Below are 25798 nucleotides of genomic sequence, written 5' to 3'. Positions count from 1 at the left end.
ATTTCTAACTTCAGTTTTTTATCCATATTTTATTGATTTCATTTATTCAACCTAAATGTACAGATATATGATGCTACAAGATCCAGCGTAGCAAACACTAGTCAAGTTAAGCAATCCAAATTATTTTCTGTTGTGTTCTAAGCAGAAGGATAAGCTCTAAATTTAGTTGCAACAAGACAAAATATTCCCATACACCACCAACTTCACCCATCATATTTTATCAAGTTCTTTTTACAATACATCTTCCACATTGTGGATTTTTTTCAACTGACAGATTGTTACACAGAGCCTGTATTGAGGCAAAGAAAAAGAAAAATGGAACAAACCTTCAAAACAACAGACAGGAATCTTGCATGCAATTCATATTCCTTGAAAACTACTAACCCCTTCAAGTCAAAGTGCCAAAGAACATCCAAAAACATGATTCAAAGAGCTACGGGGGATTCTGACTATTATGGTTTATTTTTTTAAAAGGCAAGGGAAGATTTGGGTAGAAAGAATTACAGATTTATATGTTGAGAAGAAGATAATTGGAAGTGATTGAAAGGACTCTGATCTAAACAACCACATATTTTACGGCTGCAATATTATGCCCACTTAGCTGGTAGTAGTTCTTATGATCAGTCAAGGAGTTATGCATACATAAAAATGCAGAGGATTTCAACAGAAAATGTGGAAAGCTGACAACCATGATCTGGAATGGGAGGACTCAACGCCTCTAGCTTTAAAAAAAGTGGCTTCAAAAAAACCTTGCAGAGCCTTGGCACTTTAGAAAGCAAAAAACTTGCAGCACTTTAGAAAAAAAAGCTGGCAGAACCATGGAGCTTTAAAAAAAACCTTGTAGAGGGGTGCATCCCAAGAGTAGAGTGGTGGTGTCCCCCACTTGCCGCTGCTCCCCATCTCCTACTGCAGCCAAACTGCCAGTTCAGGATGGAGCCAACCTACCACTGGTGCCCTCTGACAGCCTGCTCGCTTATTCAGCTCTCCATCCAGCAGCCGCAGAGAGTTATCCTCACAGCGACTTTTTCATGTTGAGATGTCCTGCGAAAAATTGGTGACACTGAGTTGGCAAGGGAAAGTTGGCAGTGGGGAGAAGGCCACCCTTTGCTGGCCACCCTGAACTAACGGTGTTGAGTTGTCAAAGACCCTCATCTTTACAAATAAATGCCAACCAAAGCCAGATGCAGTTCTAAAGGATCTATAGATAGGCTTCTGATAATAGAGTCATCTTCAGTAAAGACTCTTTGGCCTTTAATGGCATTTTGATGATCAAGCAAATTAACCATAACACAGATGCCTCAAATAATCAGATCCTAAAACTTCACTCAATACAAACCCTAAAAGTTGGGCCAGGTGAGCAGTTAGATATAGATTGTTGGATAGAGTCATTGTGTGATCTCCACATTGCACACTTTCCAAGAATAGCTGAATGCACCATATATTATAATAATCAAGCTTCTTCTAGCTTTCAGAGTTCATTCATTGGAAAAAATGTTGTGGCCTTTAACATGCTTTCTATGTATTTATAAGTTGGAGGAGAGTTTATGCTTATCTGGGAGGAGAATACTCATAATGCTTGTAAAAGCAATATAACAATGCAGCAAAGAATTGTTGGAGAGGACTGCTGAATAACCTGTTTGCTAAATCTTTCACTATAAGGATCTACTGTTCTAATTTAATCAAAGGGAAACTCAGTGTTTTAATAGTTTCATTTGGATAATGTAAAAATGTTCTTTGTGGATAATTAATAATTGAATCATGGACTTGGGGATGATTTTGGAAGCTGCCCGTTGTAATCTCCTTTCTTATTCCCCTTCTTAATGTAGGTTCTGAATGTAGCTAAAAGAATCTTACTAAATGGCTGTCACATGTTTATTTTATTTTACTTTGACTATTGATATTTTAGTTATTTAAAATAGATTTTTATTTTTAAACCAACTTTTATTTAAAAACCTACTACTTCTTGATTAAATTGGTTTAGTCCAAAATGTCTTTAGGAAATTTCTTCTAGTGATCTTTCATTAAATATTTAATTAAAGTTCTAATGTTATTTTGGGGGTTATATTATAAAATCAACCAATCAGTTAATCTGGTGTGCTTTTATATGCCTGTCTTTGCAATATTTGAAGACTATAATCATACTTCCATTTAATGTTTTTCTCCAAGCTAAAGGGGTCTTCAACTGTTCTTGTAATACATTTTGTAATAGCAGCTGCATGTCATATTTTTGCCAACCTGTCACAGGTTACCTGTGCTTCTATGATATTATGGGGGTTATATGGTGGATCAGTTGACAAGCTGAACTCATCAATTAATTATTATTCAGTTCCTGAGTCAGAAGAAATATTGTGAAGACATTTTTGTAACAGATCTTTAGAACTATAAAAGGTGGTTTCCTACTGGTGGAAAAGTTCCCTTGTCCTGCCTTCTGGGATTATTCAGATATGCCCTGAATAATCCAGAATAGAGCAGAACTATTTCTTGTCCTATGTTTATAAAAAAAGTCTTCCGAAGTTACATACAAACTTCAGTGAGAAGCCAGTTAATCAATCAGTATCAGTACCTATCTTCAATCTAAAATACATGAACTTTTAAAATGTTTTTACAAAACAGAAAAACTAATCCAATCTAATGAAAGAGAGTTTCTGATTTCTTTTGCAGCAAATATATTTATAAAATTATTTCTTAAAATCCATGATTGAATAAGAAAAGAGAAAAATAGGTCAGACACTTGTTTTAAAACTTTTTTTTTTAATATTGAGGGCAAAAAACAACTGCTGTCACATTAGAAACAGTGAAATATGCCTCTTTTCTCCTATTCCTTCCCTTCAGCAACACTTGGAGGAACCACAGGCTTTGTATTTTTTTAAAAAAGTGCATATAACTTTCTGTTGCATTTTTTAAGAAGTAAACCTGAACCAAAGTATTTTGTCATTACAAATCTTTCATAAAGGGGTTGCATTTTCACCAACATTTGAAAATTCAAGAAAAACATCCTCACCAAGTGATGGTGATGGGAATAATCTATCAAAAATATTACATCCAATTTACATGTGTGGGAAGCCCTCCTCTCCTAGAAGAATGAAATGTTTTGAGAAATATTTAAAAAGGCAGAAAATTATATTTCCCTAAATGAGAAAAGGAGAAACATGTTTTTTAGAGGCAGGAAGCAGCCCCAGTCTCCCTGCCCCCAAGCAGAAACTGAGAAGGCAGCTTTTAGAAATGCAGGTTTGGTAATCCATTCATGGCAGGATATTTTGAAACAAAGACAGAATGGTAGGATTAGAAGCAGCCCCTAACTCAAGATCCAAATAGGAATTGCCCAAAACCCTTTCAGAAAATAAGTCTCTTCATTGCACCATCCCAGAGCAGTCCAAACTTGAAACCTGGGAGCTCAGACAAGCACCTAGAATTTGCATTTCTTCTTTTGCCTATAGAGCCATCTATGACCCCTACATAACCCCATAAGAATCTGACAACAGCCAATAGAATACATGTTCTTGCACAGGAACAGGAAGCTCAAATACAAAGTCCAACAATGTTATAACACATGCCCCCCTCAGCTCCATTTTGTCAGCTGCACCAGAACCATAAACCCTGATGGTTCTGTTCACCTGTGGATGGACCTTCTTTACAATCAGCCTCCAGCCTCCATTTTGTTTCAGTGCCTTTCTCCAGTTTAGAACTGAACCAGATGGATATTTCTTCCAACACATACTTAATATGTTACAGTAAAAAGATAGACTATGGCTAAAGCTATTTAACTAGCTTTTCTAGTAACTGGATTGCTTAAATCTCAACAGAAAACTTTTAAAAATAATATCTGAGGTTTCCCTCATTGATTTCTAAAATGAGGTACCGTGGAAGTATAAAAATGAACATGCTACAAAAATGTTGAATTATTTTGATATATATTAATAAACTATAAAACATTAAGGTTTTTCCTCTTATGGGAAAAGATGGCACATTTAAAAATAAAATATACCAATAAACAGCAACCTAAGAACTGCACATGTAATAATTAGGCTTACCCTCGGAATGTTTTATTTCAGTACAGTGTATTTCTCATTTAACAGTCTTTGGACTAATTTTCATCTGTCTTTGTTAAAGAAATAAACTATTTTAAATGTTTAGATGCTATATATGTGTGAAACTCACTGCTCATTGAGAGGCGACTTAAAAATAGCTTGCTGTGCATAAGTGATAGTGAAGGCAAATCAATAGCTGTCACAAGTTGTTAATCTGTGCTTTGAAATATATTCAAAACAGAATCTGCTCTCAAGTATCCCATCTGGACATTAGCCAAGGCACTAACAAAGAACTAAAGGCACTAAACGACCCATTCATGATGGTGACTTCTAATTCCTTCCCATTTAAAAATTGTCAAGGCCCATACCAAACAGCCCTTCAGCCTAGCACATTCCCAATGACTGCTATAGATATGTTGGATCAACTGTAGGTAATCGTGCTGTCAGAAAGAAACTGCCTATGTTGTGGAGCGATGGTAAGGAAGAGGCATGAGACCAGAGCGTACAACTAACAAGGCTTTATTGCAGGGAATAAAGGGTTGTCGCGTCTGCTTGCTAACTAGGCGACGATGGGCTGGCTCTGCTCGACAGCCGGCTTATATAGCCGACTGTCAAACGGAACCAACCAATGGGAGCGGCTGGTGCTCCCGCTCAAACAGCGGACCTGGTTGGGAACCCCCACCAGTTCCACAGACATAACACTCCTTTCCCCCAGCTGGGAACATGCGTAGTCCTGTAGGTAAGTTGGCTGTCTGCGCTGGCGACCAGAACGTCGCAGCTCGGGTGAACTGTTGGCTGGTGACAAGTCCAGGCTCTCGGGACGTGCCTCGACGGTCGTCGGGGCATGGGCTTGCTCTGGCGCGGTGTTCTGCGAAGTCGGCGAGTCCCTTTGCTCGGGCTGACCCGGGCGAGTCTCGAGGTCCGGTTGGCAAACTGGAACGCTCGGCTGCTGAGTCGGTGATCCTGGCCGGAAACTCGGGTTCTCCAGTAGACCTTCCTGTTCGTCGGGGAAAACCGGGTCCCACAGGGAGCTTCTGTCTGGCACCGGCAGGGAGACGTTGGCGCTGGCAGGTCGGCTTGGGTTGGTATCAGCCGCACGTCGCCTTCTGAGTTGGTCCAGGTGCCTTCGCCAGAAGCGTCCATCTTCCAGGAGGACCCTGTAGGATCTTGGACCTGTGACTGACACTATTTGAGCTGGTACCCACAAAGGATCCCCTGCATAGTTCCTGGTGTACACCAGGTCTTGCAAGGCAAAGTCTCTGACCAGACTGTCAGACCCTAAAGGGGTGTCTGGGCAGTAGTGGGGGTGTAGTCTGTCCAGGGTGGTTCTAAGGCGTCTCCCCATTAAAAGTTCGGCGGGAGATTTGTTAGTCGTGGTGCAAGGCGCCGTATGTTGGCTGAGCAGGAAACGAGACAGTTTAGAGTGCCAGTCTTCCTGGCCAAACCTGGCGAGTGCCTCCTTGGCTGACCTTACTGCTCTCTCTGCCATCCCGTTGCTAGCAGGGTGAAAGGGAGCTGTAAGGACATGTCTGATGCCCAAATTAGCCACGTACATACTGAACTCACATGATGTGAACTGCGGGCCATTGTCAGACACCAGCGTGTCTGGAAGTCCATGGGTGACAAATAAACGGGTCAGGGCTTTGACTACTGCTTGGGTGGTGGTCGTGGGAAGCAAGGCCACGTCAATCCACTTGGAGTAGGAATCCACGACCACCAAGAAAGTCTTGCCATGCACTGGTCCAGCCAGGTCGATGTGCAGGCGAGACCAAGGGGCACTAGCACTTTCCCACCTGGTGGGCGTGGCGGCTGGCGGGGCAGCCCTGGTTTCTTGGCAAGGTTGGCAAGAGCTTACCCAGTTGGCGATTTGAGCATCCATGCCGGGCCACCAAACGTAGCTGCGGGCCAACACCTTCATCCTTACGATGCCCGGATGGCCCTCGTGAAGTACCTTCAGGATGGGTGCACGAAGAGTGGCTGGGATGACTACTCTTGTACCGCACAATAGACATCCCTGTAGCCTCGACAGTTCCTGCTGGCGGGTTTTAAAGGAAACAAAGTCAACTGTACATTGAGTTTCCGGCCACCCCCTTCCCACCCAGTCCAGAACCTGGGCGATTATTTTGTCTTTTTTTGAGTGCGCCGCGATGTCTTCGGCTGTCACTGGAAGTTTGAGTTCGTTGACCTCAAAAATGGCGTGAATTGGTGCAGGGTCCTCGACTGGGACTGGCAGGGGGCAGCGACTGAGGGCATCGGCATGACTCAAGTTCTTGCCAGGACGATGCACCAACTTGAATGAGTAGGTGGCCAGAAACAAAGTCCATCTGGTCATTCTGGGTGAAAGTACCTGCGGGGTTTGCTTATCTCCAGATAAAAGTCCTAGGAGAGGTTTATGGTCAGTCACAAGTTCAAAATGGTGGCCAAATAAGAATTCGTGGAACTTTTTAACTGCAGCAACCGCAGCCAGGGCCTCTTTATCGATTTGGCTGTAGTTCCTTTCTGCCGTGGAGAAAGTCCTAGAAAAGAAGGCAATTGGTGCCTCGGAGCCATTGGGGAGTCTGTGGCTTAGGACAGCCCCAATCCCAAAAGGGGATGCGTCAGCAGCCAGGACCAGAGGAAGGCGTTGATAGAACTGGACTAAAACCGCTTCCGATGTGAGTAATGATTTGACTGATTTGAAAGCATGGGCTTCTTTGGGTCCCCAATGCCAGGGTGAGTCTTTATCTAAGAGTCTATGTAGGGGTTCAGCGACAGATGCTTTGTGCGGGAGGAATGAGGCGTAAAAGTTTAGAAGCCCCAGAAAGGCTTGTAGTTCAGTCTTGTTGGTTGGTGTGGGTGCCTCATGGATGGCCTTCACCTTGGACTCAATTGGGTGGATGCCAGAGGCGTCTATCCTATAACCCAGAAAGTCCACCTGCCTAGTGGCGATGGCGCACTTCTCCCTTTTAAGTTTGAGGCCATGCTGCCTAAACTTCTCTAGCACTGTCCTGACCCTCTGAATGAGTTGAGGTCGGCTAGTAGCTGAGACTAAGATGTCATCAAAATACGGAACAACTCCTGGGAGACCTTGGAGAATCCGTTCCATGAGTGATTGGAAAATACCCGGGGCCACACTGACCCCGAATTGGAGGCGCTTACATTTGAATGCCCCTCTATGCGTGACTATGGTTTGTAATTCAGCTGTCTGATCATCAACAGGGAACTGTTGGTATGCCTGGGACATATCTAACTTGGTGAAAATGGTACCGGGTTCGAATGTGTGTAGCAGGTGCTGAATAACAGGGACGGGGTATGCACTGACCTGTAAATAACGGTTGAGCGTGGTTTTATAGTCTGCGCAGATCCTTAAACTGCCATCCTTCTTGAGTGGGGTGACTATGGGGGTCTCCCATTTGGCAAAATCAGTAGGTTCTAACACCCCTTGTTTAAGTAGTTTGTCTAATTCTGCGTCCAATTTAGGACGGATGGTGAAAGGCACCCTGCGTGGCTTAAGGCGGAGAGGAATTGCCTGGGGATCTACGGAAAACGAGATGGGGGTGCCCGAATAGCAACCCAGCTCGCTGCTAAATACGTCAGAAAAATCAGAAAATAATGTATCTACGTCAGAAGTTGAGACAGCATGGATCCCAGTTACACTAAGGCCAAGGGAAGGAAACCAATCAAGTCCCAACAGGCTGGGGAGGGCACTGTTAACAACCACTAAAGGCAAATGGCCTTTAAAGGCTTGGAATTGAACGAGGAACTTGCCTTTCCCGAGGACAGGAATATTCTTGCCCTGGTAGTCCCGCAGTGTCAGGTGGCATCTTTGGAGCTGTTTCCTTGACAGTCTGGGCTGGATCTTCTTCAGGGTGTCCCAGGAGATGATTGAGAGCGCAGACCCCGTGTCTACCTCCATCCTGCAGGGTTTACCTTCTAGGAAAACAGAAATTTTAATTTTATCAGGGGTTTGGGAAGTATGGTTAGCGTGGTAGCAGGTATAGCAGTCCTCCACTTGCCTTTGGGAAATAGAAGGTGGTGGAGGTCTTTGAGGCAAGGAGCGCCCTGCTTGGCATACTCTAGCGAGGTGACCCTTCTTTTGGCAGTTCAGGCAGATGGCATTTCTAAACCTGCAGGATGCCCTAGAGTGGGAGCCTCCGCAGGTTAGGCACAAGGGTGGTTGTTTGGGGGTGAAGCTGTTTGTCTGTCCCGCTCCTACCTGTGAAGGCTTCTGATGCTTAAGGCGGTTAATGTCTGATGAGTCTGTGGGGTCTTCTTCCCTGAGCACTTCTTCAGAATGGACGGTTGGACTGCTGGGCTTTAATGGAGTGCCCTGAATCTCAGCTGCTGACTGGGCAGAGAGCTCAGCAGCCAGGGCTTCCTCCATAGCTAGGGCCAGATTCAAGTCCTTTTTTGCCAGCAAACGTCTTTGGAGTCTCAGGTCTCTAACCCCACAGACGATCTGGTCCAGCAGCATGTCTTCCAGATATTCTTTGAAACCGCACTGTAAGGCAGCTGTCCTCAGGGCAGCCATGTATTCGTTGATCGACTCCCCCACTGCCTGCTTCCTGATTCTGAAGGCATACCTTCTAGCGATCTGGGATGGTTTTGGAGCGTAGTGATTGGAGAGTATTTCTTGTAGTTCATCCCATGGGACATTTCTGATGGCGCGTGGTGCGACTAACGCTGTAGCGGTGTCAAAAACGGCGGCCCCACAATAGCTGAGGAAATAAGACTTCTTTCTATGTTCCGCAGCGTCAGCTAACCTGATGGCATTGAGGAAATGGCTGAAGCGATTCTTGTAGGAGTCCCACGTTTCCTCGTTTGGTTTGAATGGCAGGAATGCTGGATTAGCATTCATCGTGGGTAGTGTCGGGTTCATCTTCTTCAATCGTCTTTGAAATCACGCTCTTAAAAGAGCGCAGGCTGTGACTGTCTCTCTGGGCTACGTAGCTCTTTTTGAATTTCATGCTCTTGGTGAGCGTTGGCGGCCGCGGCTACGGTGCCGGCGGCTCGTTTCAGTGACTGCAGCTCGAGTAATGGTGGTTTGAATTTCGCGCTCTTTGTGAGCGTTGCGCGGCTGCGGCTACAGCGCTCGTGACTTCGCTCTCAGTGATTTACAGCTCTTTGAATAGACGCGTCTGGTTAGCCTTCGACCATCCCATCCTCGTCGCCAGTGTTGTGGAGCGATGGTAAGGAAGAGGCATGAGACCAGAGCGTACAACTAACAAGGCTTTATTGCAGGGAATAAAGGGTTGTCGCGTCTGCTTGCTAACTAGCAGACTAGCGGGCGACGACGGGCTGGCTCTGCTCGACAGCCGGCTTATATAGCCGACTGTCAAACGGAACCAACCAATGGGAGCGGCTGGTGCTCCCGCTCAAACAGCGGACCTGGTTGGGAACCCCCACCAGTTCCACGGACATCTACATCTGCACATTTCCACAACTTAACAGAACTAGCTAGCTTTACAGATGATATTCTTGCAGTCAAGACACAACTGATTTCTTTTATTCAGAAAAGTAAAGGCTGCTATTTGTCTAATTATTTGTAGGGAAATATGCATTATGCATAAGAATGAGGCCTGATATTACAATGCTTACGTGCTTACTCAGAAGAAAATTGTCTTATGTTTCAGGGGAAAATAAATAAATAAATAAATGCTCCCTGAGACTTTCATTTTGATAAATATGCTTATGCTTGCAAACTTAAATCTTAATAGCAATTTCAGTCAGCACCCATGCCACTATTCAACCCTATTTCTTCTGGCATTATAATGTGGAAGAAACGTCTCAACTGTGCCGGCATCATCATTTCTGAGCAGTCACTGTATTTGGTTTAAGTAGTCAGTCAGGTTATATAATAAAGACACATCAGTGAGAACTGCCCTTTTTGTCGTGATGAACAAAAAGCTTGACATCTGCAACTGATGTAACACTGAAAGCAGAATACTTTCTTGTGTTTGCTTCCTGAGCAGCTAGAAGAATCTGCCTGTTTATCTGCATGCTGTATATGGACAGGGAAGGCTTGCTTATTTTAAAAACATACTACTTATTTTATCTCCGACAAGAGGAAGGTTTCAGATTTAGGTCTAGCTTCAACTCAAAATATATAAATGATAAAAAGAAACAGAATCCAGTACCTGGGTCTTGTGATCAATTGAAATGGGAAAAACTATTATATTTAAGTTCAAATACCATATGTCATCTAAAACTTCAGTTCCTTGTATACTTTCAACTGAGTGGGGTGTAATCTATGAGGCATCACTAAATTTAAAAAGTAACTATATGGTGAAGCCATGCTTAATTTGAAACTGTTTTTTTCTATAATCATTAGATAGATAGATTAGATTAGATTAGATTAGATTAGATTAGATTAGATTAGATTAGATGGATGGATGGATGGATGGATAGAGATAGAGATATAGAGATATAGATATAGATATAGATATAGATATAGAGATATAGATATAGATTAGATATAGATATAGATATAGATATAGATATAGATATAGATATAGATATAGATATAGATATAGATATATATGCCTATAAATTCTTACCTGATCCTGCTGACAGTGACTAACAAAAGGAATTATGATTCTTGTTGAATGAATATTTTTTGCCTGGAAAGATCTTGGATGTTCTCTATTATCAAGAATGTAAATGGACCGGATCGTCATTGATGTGACATAAAGTATTCCTAAAAAAAACCAGTTTAAATATTTTCCTTAATATTAATTTAAAAAATGAACCATTGTAAATTTTCTTATCAGACAAATGTATATTGGACAACATTACCACAGTGAAAATAAAGTCTGGCTGTAGACTCTACCATTCTTTTGCATCTGTTTATACTAAACTGTGCATAGCACTAGCCTAAAGACTACCCATTTGACTTTGGCAGTCTTCTAGGAGAGAGAATATCCTATCTCAAATGCTATTTAATGGAGTAAAAGGTCTTGATTCCTTGTTTATATGAGTCATATTGACAGGATAATTCTTCAGGCAGAACACAATTTGGAAGTGAGCCAACAGCTGACTGAAAATAGCACAAAAAAGACACAAGCCCCACTCTCTGGATTTAAATTTGATTATTGTATATAATTGTGGATAAGCCAAGAATTTTAGGTTCCAAACACACACAAAAATTAGGTTCAGTTTATCCACATAGAGGCTTATCCGTGAATACATATGGCAATATTATTTTTAAAATACTTGTAGATTCTTCAATCAATCAATCCGATTTATTACAGTCATAGACCAGAGACCAGAACAAATAAAAACACACAGTAACTATACAATTAAAAATTGTATATAAAATAATAAATAATAGCTAAAATCTATGATAAAATCCACTGTCAATTATATATGGTCTAACTATACTAAAATTAAACTGTGCGGCCTGTAGTCAGTTTAATAGTAAAAGGGAAAGGAATAAGCAGTACTTATTCCGCATTTGTTGAATAAAATAGCCATGGTGAATTAGACACGTGTTTCCAACAAATCACAGTGCTGCTGTACAGTATCTAGCCACCTGTGCTATATTTATGGACTGTTCGTCCTTAAGCAGCCACTGGAGATAAACAGCATTGGAATGGCCAGGATACTTTAACGATTATTGGAAGAATATGGTTTTTTTCAAATCTCTCTGTAAAAGGAACATCAAAGGAGTATGTGACCAACGGTCTCAACCTCCCCTGAGCCACAAGAACAGAATCTTTCAGTCAATGGTATCTTTTTATTCTTGCTATACAGGATGGCCAATGGAAAGGTATGGCACCTGTGGATATTTGTGAATAAGCCCATCCGCAGAACAGCCATCCCACACATTCTTAACCAAATACTTAAATAAATCAAGAGTTGGCCCATATACATTTTCATAGTATTTTGCTTAAAAAAAAATGAAAATTATCCAAATGTAGGATAGCAAGGAAAAAAGGTGACAATTGACAATCAGGTAAACTGATGGAATAGCTGCTACAACAATTCAGCAAAAGAATTACATGTTGCCAAACAGACTAGAGAAACATATGTATATAACATATCCATATTCATTGGACTCAACTCTCTGTTTTATAGCACTCTGTCAGAAAGCAATGCAAGTAGAAAAGAATGGAAAATAATCACTTTGTAATTAGTTTCACATTACCAGTTTTAAAAGAAGAATTGACTTTTTTTTTCCTGACCTAATATTTACAGCAATGCTTCTCAATCTTGGCAACTTTAAGACATGGGGACTTCAACTCCCAGAATTCGACAGGTAGCCTAGGTTATCCGTTCATGATGTAATGAAGACAGCTGTATGTACAATCTACATGACATAAATATAACATATTGTATGTACCTCTTAACAACAGCTCACGGTATCTCTTCACAATAAATATGAAAGTCACAATACAAATGATGTACTAAATAAAAGAACAAATAAATGTATTTTGTCTGTTTGAAAGTGAATGATTCTAATGCTAAAAATGTCTGCCTACACGCATAGCTACATTCCTTCACTTCCTCATAAATGGAATTTATGAACAAGTGCCAGTTAGTACCAGCATGAAGAACTTTAATGGGAAGGATGAAAAACTTTAATGGGAAGGAATACAATTGGCTGATCAGTTAGGTCCTTAGAAAAAATAAAAATTACCTTGCAGTTATAGCACAAGGCAAATTTGCACCCTATAAAAATAAATACAATCCTTTTTCAAGGTTGTTTAGGATACAGTATAAAACATTTTCAGAATACGATTATGCTGGTAAATTTTATTACACAGGACCACAATATAATGTACTGTCTGTTTGATGGCAACTCCCAAACTGAATGTTCTGTCTAAGCACAAGCTTGATGAAAAATTACTTGGATGACAGGAAAACAGGGTGTGTGTGTTACTGACTCATCCCAAAATAGGACATTTTAATAGAATACAAATTAACATTCTTAGAGCAAATCAGAGAGGTGTGTCATTTGAAAACTTCACAACTTGAGTAAGCATGTTCCATGGGTCAATCATATCAGTAACTAAAATTAGTGGTACCACTAAATTAAAGCTGCCAATCGCAAATCTAGTTGATAGCCAATTATTCTTTAGCAGCAATGCTAACAATAAAGGGAAGAGGTGACATAAAAGCAAGGACAGATGCTCTTACAGCTTCCTTTCCATCAAAAAGGCAACCAATTCTATGCATTCTTGGTTCCAGATAAACTAAAGAAAAACAACGGAGAGCAAGTGACAAGCATGTATCACAATTTCACAATGCAAACTTTATCCCAACATGCTTACATGCCCTGTTGCAATTCAAGTATAAAAGGATGGAATTTCTGTCATGATGTCCCTGGCATATTTTGTCATCAATGTGTCTATTTCCTTTACCAATTTTGTTGCATAGCTTTTAGGGAGAAATAGCTTTTAGGGAGAAACATGACCTAAAATGGACACCTAACATCAAAAACGTCACCAAAAAAGCACCAACTCAAAAACCTCAAATGGCCCAAGGAGCTGCTAATACAGTTCTACAGAGGAATTATTGAGTCTGTCATCTGCACCTCTAAAACTGTCTGGTTTGGTTCTGCAACCCAACAGGACAGACACAGACTTCAGAGGATAATTAGGACTGCAGAAAAAACAATTACTACCCACCTGCCTTCAATTGAGGACCTGTACATTGCACGAGTCAAAAAGAGGGCTGTGAAAATATTTACAGACCCCTCACATCCCAGACATAAACTGTTTCAACTCCTTCCCTCAAAATGACGCTATAGAGCACCGCACACCAGAACAACTAGACACAAGAACAGTTTTTTCCCGAAAGTCATCAACTCTGCTAAACAAATAATTCCCTCAACACTGTTCAACTATTTACAAAGTGTGCACTACTATTACTGTTAATCTTCACATCACTTATCACCCACCCCCTCCCACTTGTGATTGTAGGACTGTAACTTTGTTGCTTGTATTCTTACAATTTATATTGACTGTTTCCTAGTATGATTTGATTGTTGATTGTATCCTATGACTATCATTAAGTGTTGTACGTTGTGATTCTTGATTCTTAATGAATGTATCTTTTCTTTTATGTATACTGAGAGTATTTACACCAAGACAAATTCCTTGTGTGTCTATCACACTTCGCCAATAAAGTATTCTATTCTATTCTAACATGTGTCCACTTGAAGAGTATCTATCTGAGCATACATATAACCTTTTGGTCAGTAAAAATACAATCTGCAAGAGGAGATGGAGCTAAAGATTTTGCCCAAGATAAATGACAGAACCAATGAAAAATAAGAACCTGGCATTTATATTGCATAAACATAATATGTGTGTATGAAGCAGTGGTGGTATTCTCCCAGTTCGGCCTGGTTCTGCCGAGCCACTAGCAGTGATGAGCAGTGGAGACTGAACCGGTTCTCTCTGCCGCTCTGCTTTTGGGCCCCCCGCCCGCCCAGTCTCCCATACTCACCTTTATCCACTGTTTTTGAGGTGCAGCTGCTTTGCGCGGCACAGTAGAGTGCCACATGGCAGCTGCTGAAGCAACTGGGAGAGTGCAGGCTTGCAAGAGGTGGGTTGGAATGTCTCTGTGCCTGCACAAAGTGAGCATTTGGCATGTGTACACATGCATGCAAAGTGCTCCCGCCAAGCCACACCCCCGAACCGGTGGTAAAAAAAATTTGAATCCCACTACTGGTGTGAAGTATGCTAAATACTCCTACTTCTTGCTATGGAAGCTGATGAAAGAGAGCATCCCCCTATAAGTCTACAGCTTAATAAATTGCTAGGGATATTGTAGAGCTAAGTGCAGAAAATGACAATCATGTAATTTATTATTCTCACCTTACTACAATCATACATGTGGTCTACTAGGAAAACTCTTTGTGCACCAGTTTTCTTCTATGTAAAATGAGAATAATAACATTTTATTCTCTACTCTTGAGACTGAATTCATTAAGACTTACAGAACTGATTTCAGCTCTCTAAATGGAAGGCAGCATTGAAGTGCAAATTATATTATTTTAACAAAAGATGCCATCATTAGAATAATAGAAGCTAAAATGAAAACCAAATTTTTTCATTCCTCAGCATGTTGAAATTAGTCTAATGCCTATGTCAAAGCAAGAGAAACAATAATAAATAATGAAAGGTGGGTGATGCTAATTGTTAGAAAGAATAGCAAAATCAGCAGCAAAGAAAAACAGATTAAACAGTTGGCAATTGCTCACTTGTGTTATGTTAAAACAAATTAAATTCAGAGTTAAGCTACCATTGAAATATGCTATTTGCTAAATAGTTTTGGGCAAATAAATCAAGAGAAAAGAAAGAAATATTGGTTTCAGAGTTTTTCTATTCTTCTTGGAACGTTTTTGCTATTAACATCATTACTATAAGATGTTTCATTCTGAGCCAGATAATGTTATTTATATCAACATTCTGGGAATATAGAGGTTTTCTTTACAGAATCAAACTATTGCCCACCTAGTCCAATTTCTGGTGGTTTGAGGATGTAGCAGGCTTTGCACAGGATGTAAAAGGACATACTTCAAAAGTAGATGGGAACAGGATATGAAGAATGATGGAGACTTTCTGTATTTTAAGGGATAGATTGATTTTTTAAAATGCCATCAAGTTATTATCAATTTTAGTAACCACACAGGCAGATTTTCTCCATGGTGATCTGTCACTAACCGTTCAGGTCTTCCAATGGTAGACTCATTGTTGCTGTAACTAAGTCTATCATTCTTGTTTTGTTGGTCATCCACTTTCTTTCCCAGCATTAAAGTCTTCTGGGGAGCTATGTCTTTGGCATATGTCCAAAGTAGGTTAATTTAAACCTGCTCATTTTTGTCTTGAGTGAGAACTCTGGATTGATTTATTCTATCATTCTTGGTTGTCCTTTTACACCACGTAGGATTTGAGGAAGAGGAGGGGAGTTAAAGGATAAAATGGGCATCTTACATTTCTGCAAAACTTGTATTTTATTCTTAAAACCTCACAAAGATTTGCCCCAATATATAAAATTAAGGTGATAGTAAGGGTCTTAGAGATTTTCAATAACAGATGTATGTAGTGATTTTTGTATTTCTGATCTAACCAGTATTGTTAACAGTGGCAGCAGTTCTCCATAGTAGGAAATGCCAGAATTCTGCATGCAATACATGTGTTCTCATCCTGGCACTTGTTATATTGATAAGAGTTATATTCTCATAATATTAAACAGTGCCATGACTTGGAATTTCACAAATATTAATATTATTATATATGATTTTATGTGAAATAAATACACTTAAAATAAAAATACACAGAACAAATGACCCAAGTAAAATGAATTCTAAAGAATAAACTAATTTATTGCAGAAAATAATTTAACTTGCTTTGGTTCATGCAAACATGAATTGAAAACACACTTCCTATCTGGAGGCAAATGGTAACTTGGGGATAAGAAGAATGACTATATTCCAAACCTAACTTTCATGTATTAAATTAGTGAAGCATTATCTTGAAGCAGTTATCTTAAGATTGAAAAGAATAGATCTGTTCTGTTGTTTAGTTTCCAAATTCAAATATTACATGTAGCAAGATGCACAGATGTAAGTAAGCTGTGCATAGGTGCTCAGTTTGTAATCCTCAATTGGAAATGACAACCCAACTAGGCAACAAAAACTTAAAACATTTTAATATAGGATTTATTATTTAAGCAACTGTTTTTATAGCAGCAAGGAAAAAAGAAATATGACCTATTTTTTCTGCATTAAATGTTCTTTAAGTCTACATAAACCAGTCCAACTTGATATTCAACTAGTTTTTGTATCAATCTTGTCTAGCATCAAATTTCTGTCTCATGGTTTGTATGATGCTTTGTGTCTCAATTTTCTGTTAAAATATAAACAACTATAGCAAACATTAAAGTGACATGAGTAAATGCAAGGATATCCATGATGAAAACCTTATGTGACCTCAATTAATAAGACTTCTTCATGCAATGTGTTTAAAAGGGATGCTTAAGCCTTGCTGATTTATTGTTTGAACTAGGGCTAAAGGCTTTAATTTACGTTTCCCTATTTTGTTTTAATTACACAGTTCTTATATCCATATATGTATACCTGTAAAAGTATGTGAGAATGACTTTGGGAGAAAGAGAGAAAAGACCAGTTCAATTTTTTTAAATATTGAGAAATGATACTGCAGTTGTTCCTTCAAACAGGTAGCCAATGCATCAGAGAAGTAATATTTTTAGCTTAGTATCTTTCGAACACAATGTCTTCATTGTGGAAGCAATGCAATATAAAGTGGTTTTGGTGCTGTGAAATTGTGTATTTTCAAAGCAAAAGCATTTACAGAAAGTAAAATATCCAAAATGTCTTCAGTAAATTCACCTGCTACATATTTTCTACCTTCATAGCAGAATCTATATTATAAACCTCAGTTAGTAACAGCACAAAACTACCAATAAGATATATGAATTCATCAATCCATTAATTTGTAATGCAAGTTAAAGTTTGATTTAACTTTTAAATAAAAACGCTTAAATAACAAAATTATATAATATTAAATCTGCTCCTCAAAAGTTGCATTTGTGGGCTTCTGTACATAGTATTTCAAGAGATGAGGCCATAATTATAGGCATATTCAACAGCTATGGGTTACAATCACAATTATAGTGTGAAAAACAGCATTAAAATAATTTATATATAGTTCTCCATTAACATACATGTAATTTTAAGCAAGTCATATTAGTTTTCTTGGCATTTACATGAGGGAAGGGTGCTTAAGATTGTGGGCACCACCAACATTATCTATGAATCAGGTTATAATACAGATGTATAATTTTATTAAGTGCTTTGTAATTCTTTGTATTCTTAGTGAGATGCCATTCAGCTTAGCTCTTGAAAAACCTGTAGTACCTTTTTACTTCATTTAGTTTTATGGACTTAATATGACTACCCAATCTGAGCGTTGAAACTCAGGTAGTTAACAACAAAGCAAAGAAAAACAAACAAAAACTTTTTTTAATGGAGAACTTTAATGGAGAGCATGAATCTTTTATGAAGGTTATTCCATATAATCTTTTTTGTACACAGAACTGCCCATTTTGCAAAGCTTATCAAGATATAGTTACTCCTTGACTTATGACCGCAATTGAGCCCCAAATTTGTGCTGCTAAACAATTGTTAAGTGAATTTGTCTCATGACTTTTCTTGCCATAATTGTTAAGTAAATAACTGCAATTGTTAAGTTAGTAACATAATTAAGAGATTCTCCCTTCATCATTGACTTTGCTGTCAGAAAGTCACAAAAGTTGATTACAGGACCCTGCGACACTGCAATCAAATATATGCCAGTTGCCAAGGGTCCAAATTTTGATCATGTGGCCATGGAAAAATGATAACACTGTTGTAACTTTAAATGGTCACTAAAAGAATAGTTATAACTCAAAGACTATTTGTAGAAGCAAATTAACATTTTGCTCTGTGGATATGTTACACTTAACCTGTTGAAAATATCCAAGTAATTTTAACTTATGATACATATTGTTGTTTATACTTTATTATAGTTATTTTATGTAAACATTGTGTCAATATGAGATTTTTATTATCAAGTGCATTGGATTTTTTTCAGCTGGTCTCCTAGATCTTGCAGAAGAGGCATGCTCTAGATCTTATGCACTGCAGTATTATTCGATGGAACCCAGGAATTGTGGTGCCCATCATCTGGAATATTATCCCCCAGATTAAATTTGCTGCAATCCTGAGGCATTTCGTAAGGTCTTGAAGACATAGTCTTGTTACTAAGCCTGGGACCCAAGTGTATGATTGAACTCTTATATGATTGTATTAATTGTTGTTGGTTTTTATCTCAGTTGCTAAATATATTATTAGTTTGTGTTTTTATCTTATATATAAACATTGATTGCTCTCCAAAGATATGTAAATAAAAAGGATCTGGTAGATAAACTTTGCTTTATAGCATAACAGCTTTTCATTTTTTAAAAAGATCAGAAACAAATGTAAAGTCATTCAAGGCTCTTGTAAGGCATGACTATGCCCTTGACTTATATGAACTATTAAGTAGATTATTACAGAAACATCCATAGGATATTTCTAAAATTAAAGGCAAGTCAATGAATAATATAACAAAAAGACGGAAAAAGCATTTTCAGTGGCAGCTAATCATTATTCTAAGGGTTTGCCAAAAAAAACATATCCAAGTCCCCCAACAACCCCCCAAAATAGGGGAACAAAGCAGGGGAACTAATTTGCCAGAATTCTCCTTAGTATTTTTTAAGCTCCAGGTTTCACTTTTATTCTAAAAGGTCAGTGGGTCTAATACAGGGGTCTTCAAACTTGACAGTTTTAAGACTTGTGGACTTCAACTCCCTGAATTCCTCTTCCAATCATGTTAGCTCAGGAATTCTGGGAGCTGAAGTCCACAAGTCTTAAAACTGTCAAGCTTGAAGACCCTTGGTCTAAGAAATACTTAAAATTCTGAAGATCAAACACCACTTTCAGTTGCAGTCCTCCCCTCTCCCCAGGAAGACATCAATACAAAACTATTTACTTGACACTAAAGAACTCGAGGTTCCCTCTTGATCCCTTTTGTAGGCTTGAAAGGCTACCTAGAATCCTAAGTTACCAGAGCAGAATCTGACCAGGAGAGGACAACTAGGGGATGTCCAATTCCTTCTAGATAATCCTTTGGGGTTTATTTGTTTGAATAATTCCACACTTGGCATTTCGTTTCCAAAGGCAGAGAGCACTTGAGTTGCCACGGTGAGCCGATTAGCTGCTCCCTTCTTTCCGTAACATTCACTTTCCTCCCCCTCATCCTTTACCCAAATAACTTCCCTAGGATATTATTTTTAGCCTGTGTAGTAATGCTTGAGAACCACGGACATTAAGAACCCTTTTTATGAGGTAGTTCTCGGGCGCGCCGTTTCTTTTTTGATCGAATTTTCTCCCGTGTTAAGTAAGTCCAAAGAAAGACAAAGGCCAGCTGTGGAAGAATTGGCAAACGTGCTAATCCTTCTTTCCACCTCACCACAGCTGAGAACAGGAGTCCCGCGTTTACCCAACTTTTGTCAGATTTACTGTTACAAATTCTCCTCCTTAAGGCGACGCATCAAAGTTAAAAAGCGGGCAGGAGAGAACTTGGAGTTCTCTAAGCGTCAATCCAAATCAAGCCCGCGGCTGTAAATGAGCCACGTGGAGCCTTCGCTCTAGCGGTGACTTCCTGCTTAGCTCCGCCGACAAGGTGGCTGAAAGATTAGCAAGGAAAGCAGAAGGAAGGAAAGACACAGAACATTCAAAGAGAACTAGGGAGGGGAAAAAAAAACAAACAGGCAGGGCGTATTAGAGAAGAGGAGCCAAAAAAAAAAAAAAAGTTTGCGATTTGACAGGGAGGGAGCGGGCGAGCTGCAAGAGGCCAGGAAGGAGAGGCGGTAACAAATTGGAGAAGATTGAGGAAGGCCGAGAGAGGAGGAGAAGCGAAGCTGCAGGGGAGGCGAACGAGAGCAAAGCGGGGCTCGGCGCCAGGCGCCTGCCTGTGTGGGGAAAGAGAGGCAGGAGCAGCAGCAGCGAAGGAGGAGGGAAGGGGAAACACGCAAAGCTCGGCGCACGAGTGAAGAGCAGCAGTCGCCGGGAGAGGGGGCGAGAGCGGGATCCCGGTGGCGGCGGCGGCGGCTGGGGGAGCCGGTATCGCCGACGCTGAAGATGCGGCTAAAACTGGGATTCCTCTTGCGCGCCATCCTCCTGGTCGGTTCCTTCCTGGGGCTGCTGCTGCTCTGGTCTTCGCTTTCCCCCCGGGCCGAAGAGCCAAGCCCGGGGGAAAGGGTTCGGGTAAGTGGCTACGCCAAAGGGAAGGGGGGTGTGCCTGCGCGGGGAAAAGGTGGAGTACGGCTCCGCGCACCGGCCGACGGCCCTCTCCCGCCGGCTGCCTGGGTGTCGGGCCGAACCCCTCTTTCGATCCGGGTCCGGCCGAGAGGGGGCGGTGGCGGCGGCGGCGGCGGCTTTGGCTGGTGTTCGTTCTGTTGCCCAGGCTGCGGCCTGTGGCGTTGGCGAGGCCTGCGGAAGGACAGTGGCGGCTTGGGGCTGGGGGCTCCCTTTGCCATGGGGTGGCGGTGGCCTCCCAGCAGTGGCAACGGGCGGGCGGCGTTTGTTGAGGCAGCCGGACATTGCCTGCTTAAATGCTTTTTTGCTGATGTTATATGAAGCGGGACTTGGCCCTTAGCAACCTACTAGTATGTGCGGAGGGTTGGAAAGGCTGTGGAAAAGCCGTTAAGTAATATTGTAGTTTGAAGGGCAGGTGTAAGAGGTCTCTTACATCAGATTGTGGGAAGAAGTGATATGCTGTAAGACAGAATCTTCTGACAGGTGCTTCTATCTGAAACAATGACAGACAGAGAGTCATTAAAAAAAATTCTCTTTTTTTTTAGCATTTCTGAATATCTTCCTATAGAAAGATACATGCAGTTTAATAATTAGTATCCTTTGGAAGCTATTTTTGATCCGTGGGAATGTGCTGGAAATATAATGGAATATTTCTGTCTTTAGCAGTTTATTTTTCATCTTTAAGGTGTTAATTTAATATTTCCTTCCTATTATCTCTCCCCAAATCATATTTAGTTAATCATCACTTGATTTTTTTTAGGGTTAAAGATGGACATGAACCTGAATCTCCCTATCTCAACCCAGAGCAAAAATTAAAATGTAATCTGAAAAGAAAACCTTACCCAGCGGGCTTTGCATTGTATTTCATTTAAAGAGTCAACCTACTTCCATGGGTACTCTTACCATACCTAGAACTTGTAGTCCAGCAGGTGGTGCATTTGTGTGCTGCCTTGCACACTTGTAGCCCAATGCTATGCTCTTGAGTTCACCCGAACTTACTTCTAAAAAAAACAATACATGTAGATGTTTAAACTTCAGAAATAAATTATGTGAATGTCAGAGTGTCTGCTTCTTTGTTTGTTTACTTAATCCTGCTTCTTTGAGTCCTGAAAAAAAGATCTGTATTTTAAAAATCTTTTTCCAAACCAAAATAATAGTCTTACTATTAATATTTTTGATTGCTGGTAAAGGTAAAAGACATGGTTTTTAACTTTGGTACCAGTTATACTGCAACTTGGCAGATTTGATGATTTGTTCGGGTGTTGTAGTTGGATAAAATCTCACTTGTGCCTTTTTGAATTAAGTAGTGCATACATACATTTTCTGCACTTCTTTAGCTGTCCTTTGTGGCTGAAACATCAGTTGTTTTTGTTTACTAGATGGTAGTCTGTTTTTTTGTAAATATAATGGCAAAGCTTTGACTGAAACATATGCAACCAGCATAATTAACACATTTAATTTCTAATGGTCTATACACTGATTGGTGTTCCATCAACCTTAGGGTTGCTTTCAGCATCGATCTTAATTTAAAACATTTATATAGCCATCCAACTTATATCAAAATCTGGGTGCTTCCCAATGATCAATTAAAACAATAATAATAAAACAATACATAAATATATTAAAATCATAAACGTAAAAATGGCACCAACGTTAAGCTTCTAACATAAATCCTTCATAAAATCCTCTTCCCCATCTCACTCACCATCTCACCCTATCCCAGTGTTTGGGGAAAAGCCAGTTTTTCAGTGCTCTTTGGGAGGCTAGGAGGGTAGAGGGGCCTGCTGAATTTCAAAAGGGAAGGTGTTTCAAGGGTAAATCTAATAATTCCAGAATTCTCTCTATCTGAAATATATTCAGATGTTTGCAGTAGAATGGTATAAATACAGATAGTCCTTGCTTAATAATCATTCATTTAGCAACCATTCAAAGAAGGGTGATGTTCAATAAATGGTGCTTAAGTCCAGTTATTGCAGCAACCCCACTGTCATGAAATCAAAATTGTGCTTTTGTAACCCACGCTTAAAATTGCCCACCTATCTTCCCCATCTCTGTGCTTTTGATTGCTTTGCACAGCAGTGCTTGTCTGCAGCAGCACTGGGTTGAAGTAAAGGCACCAGGGTGATTGGCTGAGACTGCTGAAGGCTCAGGGTTCTACTTTAGCGCAAGTGTCACTGCTGCTAAGAGTTCCATTGTGCGAGAAAGTCAAAAGGGCAGAGATGGCGGAGATAAGTGGGTGGGGGAAGTTTAAAAGGAGGCAGTCCCTTACCTTACCCAGGCTTGGGGCTGGGAATGACTTGGATCAGGTTGGGTCCTGGCCTAATGACTGATGGGGTTTGGTTAAGACAAAGACATTGCCATCGCTAACCAATGTGGTCACATGATGGCAGACTTTTATGGTCCCAATTGCTGTCATAACTTGAGATCACTCATAGCACAATTTGTTTATTTCCAGTTGAGTCTTTGGTCATTCTTTTTAAGAAGTAATTAAAATTTACATATTTCCTTGATTTAAATTAATCTGATGTCAAATTTATAATAAATACAGTGTTTCATACAGAGAACCTTCTAAAACAGGGGTGTTAGCCAAAATACCAAAGCAATTTGTGCCTAAATTATGTACATATAAAAAAGCCATTTTAAATGAACATCCAGAAGGTTAACTGCAGCATTTTGACACTATTGTATGTAAACCACAATATTTTGTGAGGCTTTTTACTTTTCGTCAGGAGTATCAAATTCCTTTTCATCAAACACTACTTAGGGCAATAAAAATGGTAAAGATGAGCTCCCATGTTAGTTAGTATGAGGAAGTGTTACTCTAAATGAGATTCTAATAAGCTTGAAAACAAGTTACAGTATATGCTGGAATTCTTAAAGAATACTCAAAATAATTTTAAACAGATTGAATTCATATTTAAACTTACAATAATGTTATACACTAAAGACAATAATGTGCTCCACAAACTTACATTTTTAAAAATCTAAAATCTTTGAATAGTAGATACTAACAATGTGCAAATTCCAAAGCCTGTACTTACCTGAGAAGTTGTACAATATTTTAATGCAATTTATCCCCAAATTTAAAAAAAATGAAGGAGATAAGTGCATATAATAAATTATTCTTTGATATTAGTTATACATACACATTCTTATTTTGTTGATATGAATACTGCTCCTCGAGAGTATTTAATGAAAAGCTGCTTCTTCAGCCACAAACAGCTTGGAGGGACAGTGTTAAATACATTTTCATATCATACATCTTAAATATGAACTTAGAGGAAAAGGCTCAATCTGTATATGCAGACTATTAAAAAAAAACTAATAGCTTACTTTATACTAATTCGGGACATGAGTCTATCCAGCAACTATTGACTAACTTGCTCGTCCAAGTGTGTTTGTTTCTTGCTTTAGTTTTAAATGTGTCAGGTTTATGACAAGTGTCCATTCATTCCTGTCACCTGGTACTTGATCTTTTTTAATTTGAAGAACAAGTAACCTAACCTGAAATCTGCATGTAAAACATGCTGAATTTCCACTGAGTCTCTTTAAAATAACATCTTTCAATTGCCCCTAAATAAGCAGTAGTCTGTGCTCTTAACGTTTTGCTTGTAAATCCATCTATTATTTGTTACTGGTGTTTTCTTTACCTGAAGGATAGTATAGGTGTAAGTAGAACTTCATGAATTTTCAATCCCAAAATAGCATGTGCATCAATTTCTAGAGAAAATTACATAGAGTTAAATATTCTAGGCCATTGTGCTTTTTGTCCTCTTTTGTACTACGGTAATTTGGCCATTAAAAGTAATTGGATCATTTATCATTTGAAAAAGTGTCACAACACTTTAATGGAACTAATGGCATAAAAGAAAAATAAGATTCTGACAAAAACAATTGCATCTATTTTTATAAAAATCAAACATTGTGGGCTGGACTTCAAAGATATTACAGGTATTGTGATTTGGGGTGATCTTTTGTGCTATCTTCATTAGGTGAAATATGCTGAGGGAACAAATAGTGGAAATCAAAGCTTGAATTGCTATAATGTAGCATAGTCTTCTGCTTTGCCTAATTTATGGTACTACCTTCACCCCCACCCACCCCAGTAAAACATGAGCATTCTAAAAGACATAGTTTGATGATGCTACAGAAAAACTTTTGGATTTTTTTTCAATAATCATAGCTTCAATTCCAAGAAAAAGAATATAGCTAGACATTGTGTTTAAATAAGCATTCAGTACAGTATGTTTTCTAAAAGTAAATGTTTGGCAATGAACTATCTGCTTTTGGGGCAGTGTGCCATGAAATTAGTTAACAAGTAGTTCACTGAAAAAAAAAAAACATCTTCACCAATTGTGTTCAATCAACACGATCAACAACATCGATTGTGATACATGAGAGGTTCAGTTCCAGTTCTCCTGGGGATAATTTCTGTTGTATAAAGAATATAAGAGCAGTCTCCAAAAAGGCCACAAATCACAGCTTTTCAATATTAAAGAGCTTGTGAAATCCTGAAACAATGAGTATTGCAAAAGTCCTTCTAAATTTATGTTGGCAGAGTCCCTATGGGACCAGGCCAAAGAAATGTTCATGCTTAACAATTGTGTGAATTTTATAGTGCAACATTTTGCTGTATTTAGAATCTATATAAAACCAATCTGATTTTATTATTCCAAATGAACAGAGTAACTGTCCATTATGACCAGCTTTTGTAGGATCTGGATTCATGAAGTTCAGCAGATTATTGTTGAAAAAGCAAAAAAAATGTTTTTTATAAATTCAAAAATATGTTACTAATCTATATATATAAAAGCGAAATACCACTCATGCATCATCACAAAATCTCCAGAACCGTAAAGCCTACAAACATGAAATTTCCTCTTGGCTTCTAGGTGCTCACTAAGAAATGATTTTTTGAAAT

General features: G+C 39.4%; 1 protein-coding gene across 3 annotated transcripts in view; it reads left to right on the top strand.

Annotated features, from left to right (window-relative positions):
- The first annotated feature begins 20212 nt into the window (after positions 1-20212).
- GALNT7 (polypeptide N-acetylgalactosaminyltransferase 7) overlaps positions 20213-25798 on the top strand; it is a 34887-nt gene continuing 29301 nt past the window's right edge. For 2 of the 3 annotated variants that reach the window (XM_087936410.1, XM_087936411.1), the window contains exon 1: positions 20475-20826. In XM_087936410.1, coding sequence (XP_087792536.1) covers positions 20701-20826 — 126 coding nt within the window. In that variant the 5' untranslated portion in view covers positions 20475-20700. Of the gene's footprint in view, positions 20827-25798 lie in introns of all 3 variants that reach the window. The other variant, XM_026699689.2, reaches the window with a different exon arrangement.

This window comes from Pseudonaja textilis, chromosome 6, assembly GCF_049901715.1.
Source record: "Pseudonaja textilis isolate UNSWEBS1 chromosome 6, rPseTex1.2, whole genome shotgun sequence".
NCBI classification, from domain to species: domain Eukaryota; kingdom Metazoa; phylum Chordata; class Lepidosauria; order Squamata; family Elapidae; genus Pseudonaja; species Pseudonaja textilis.
The sequence above is the reverse complement of the archived record's forward strand: the minus strand, read 5'-3'. Positions and strand labels throughout refer to the sequence as shown.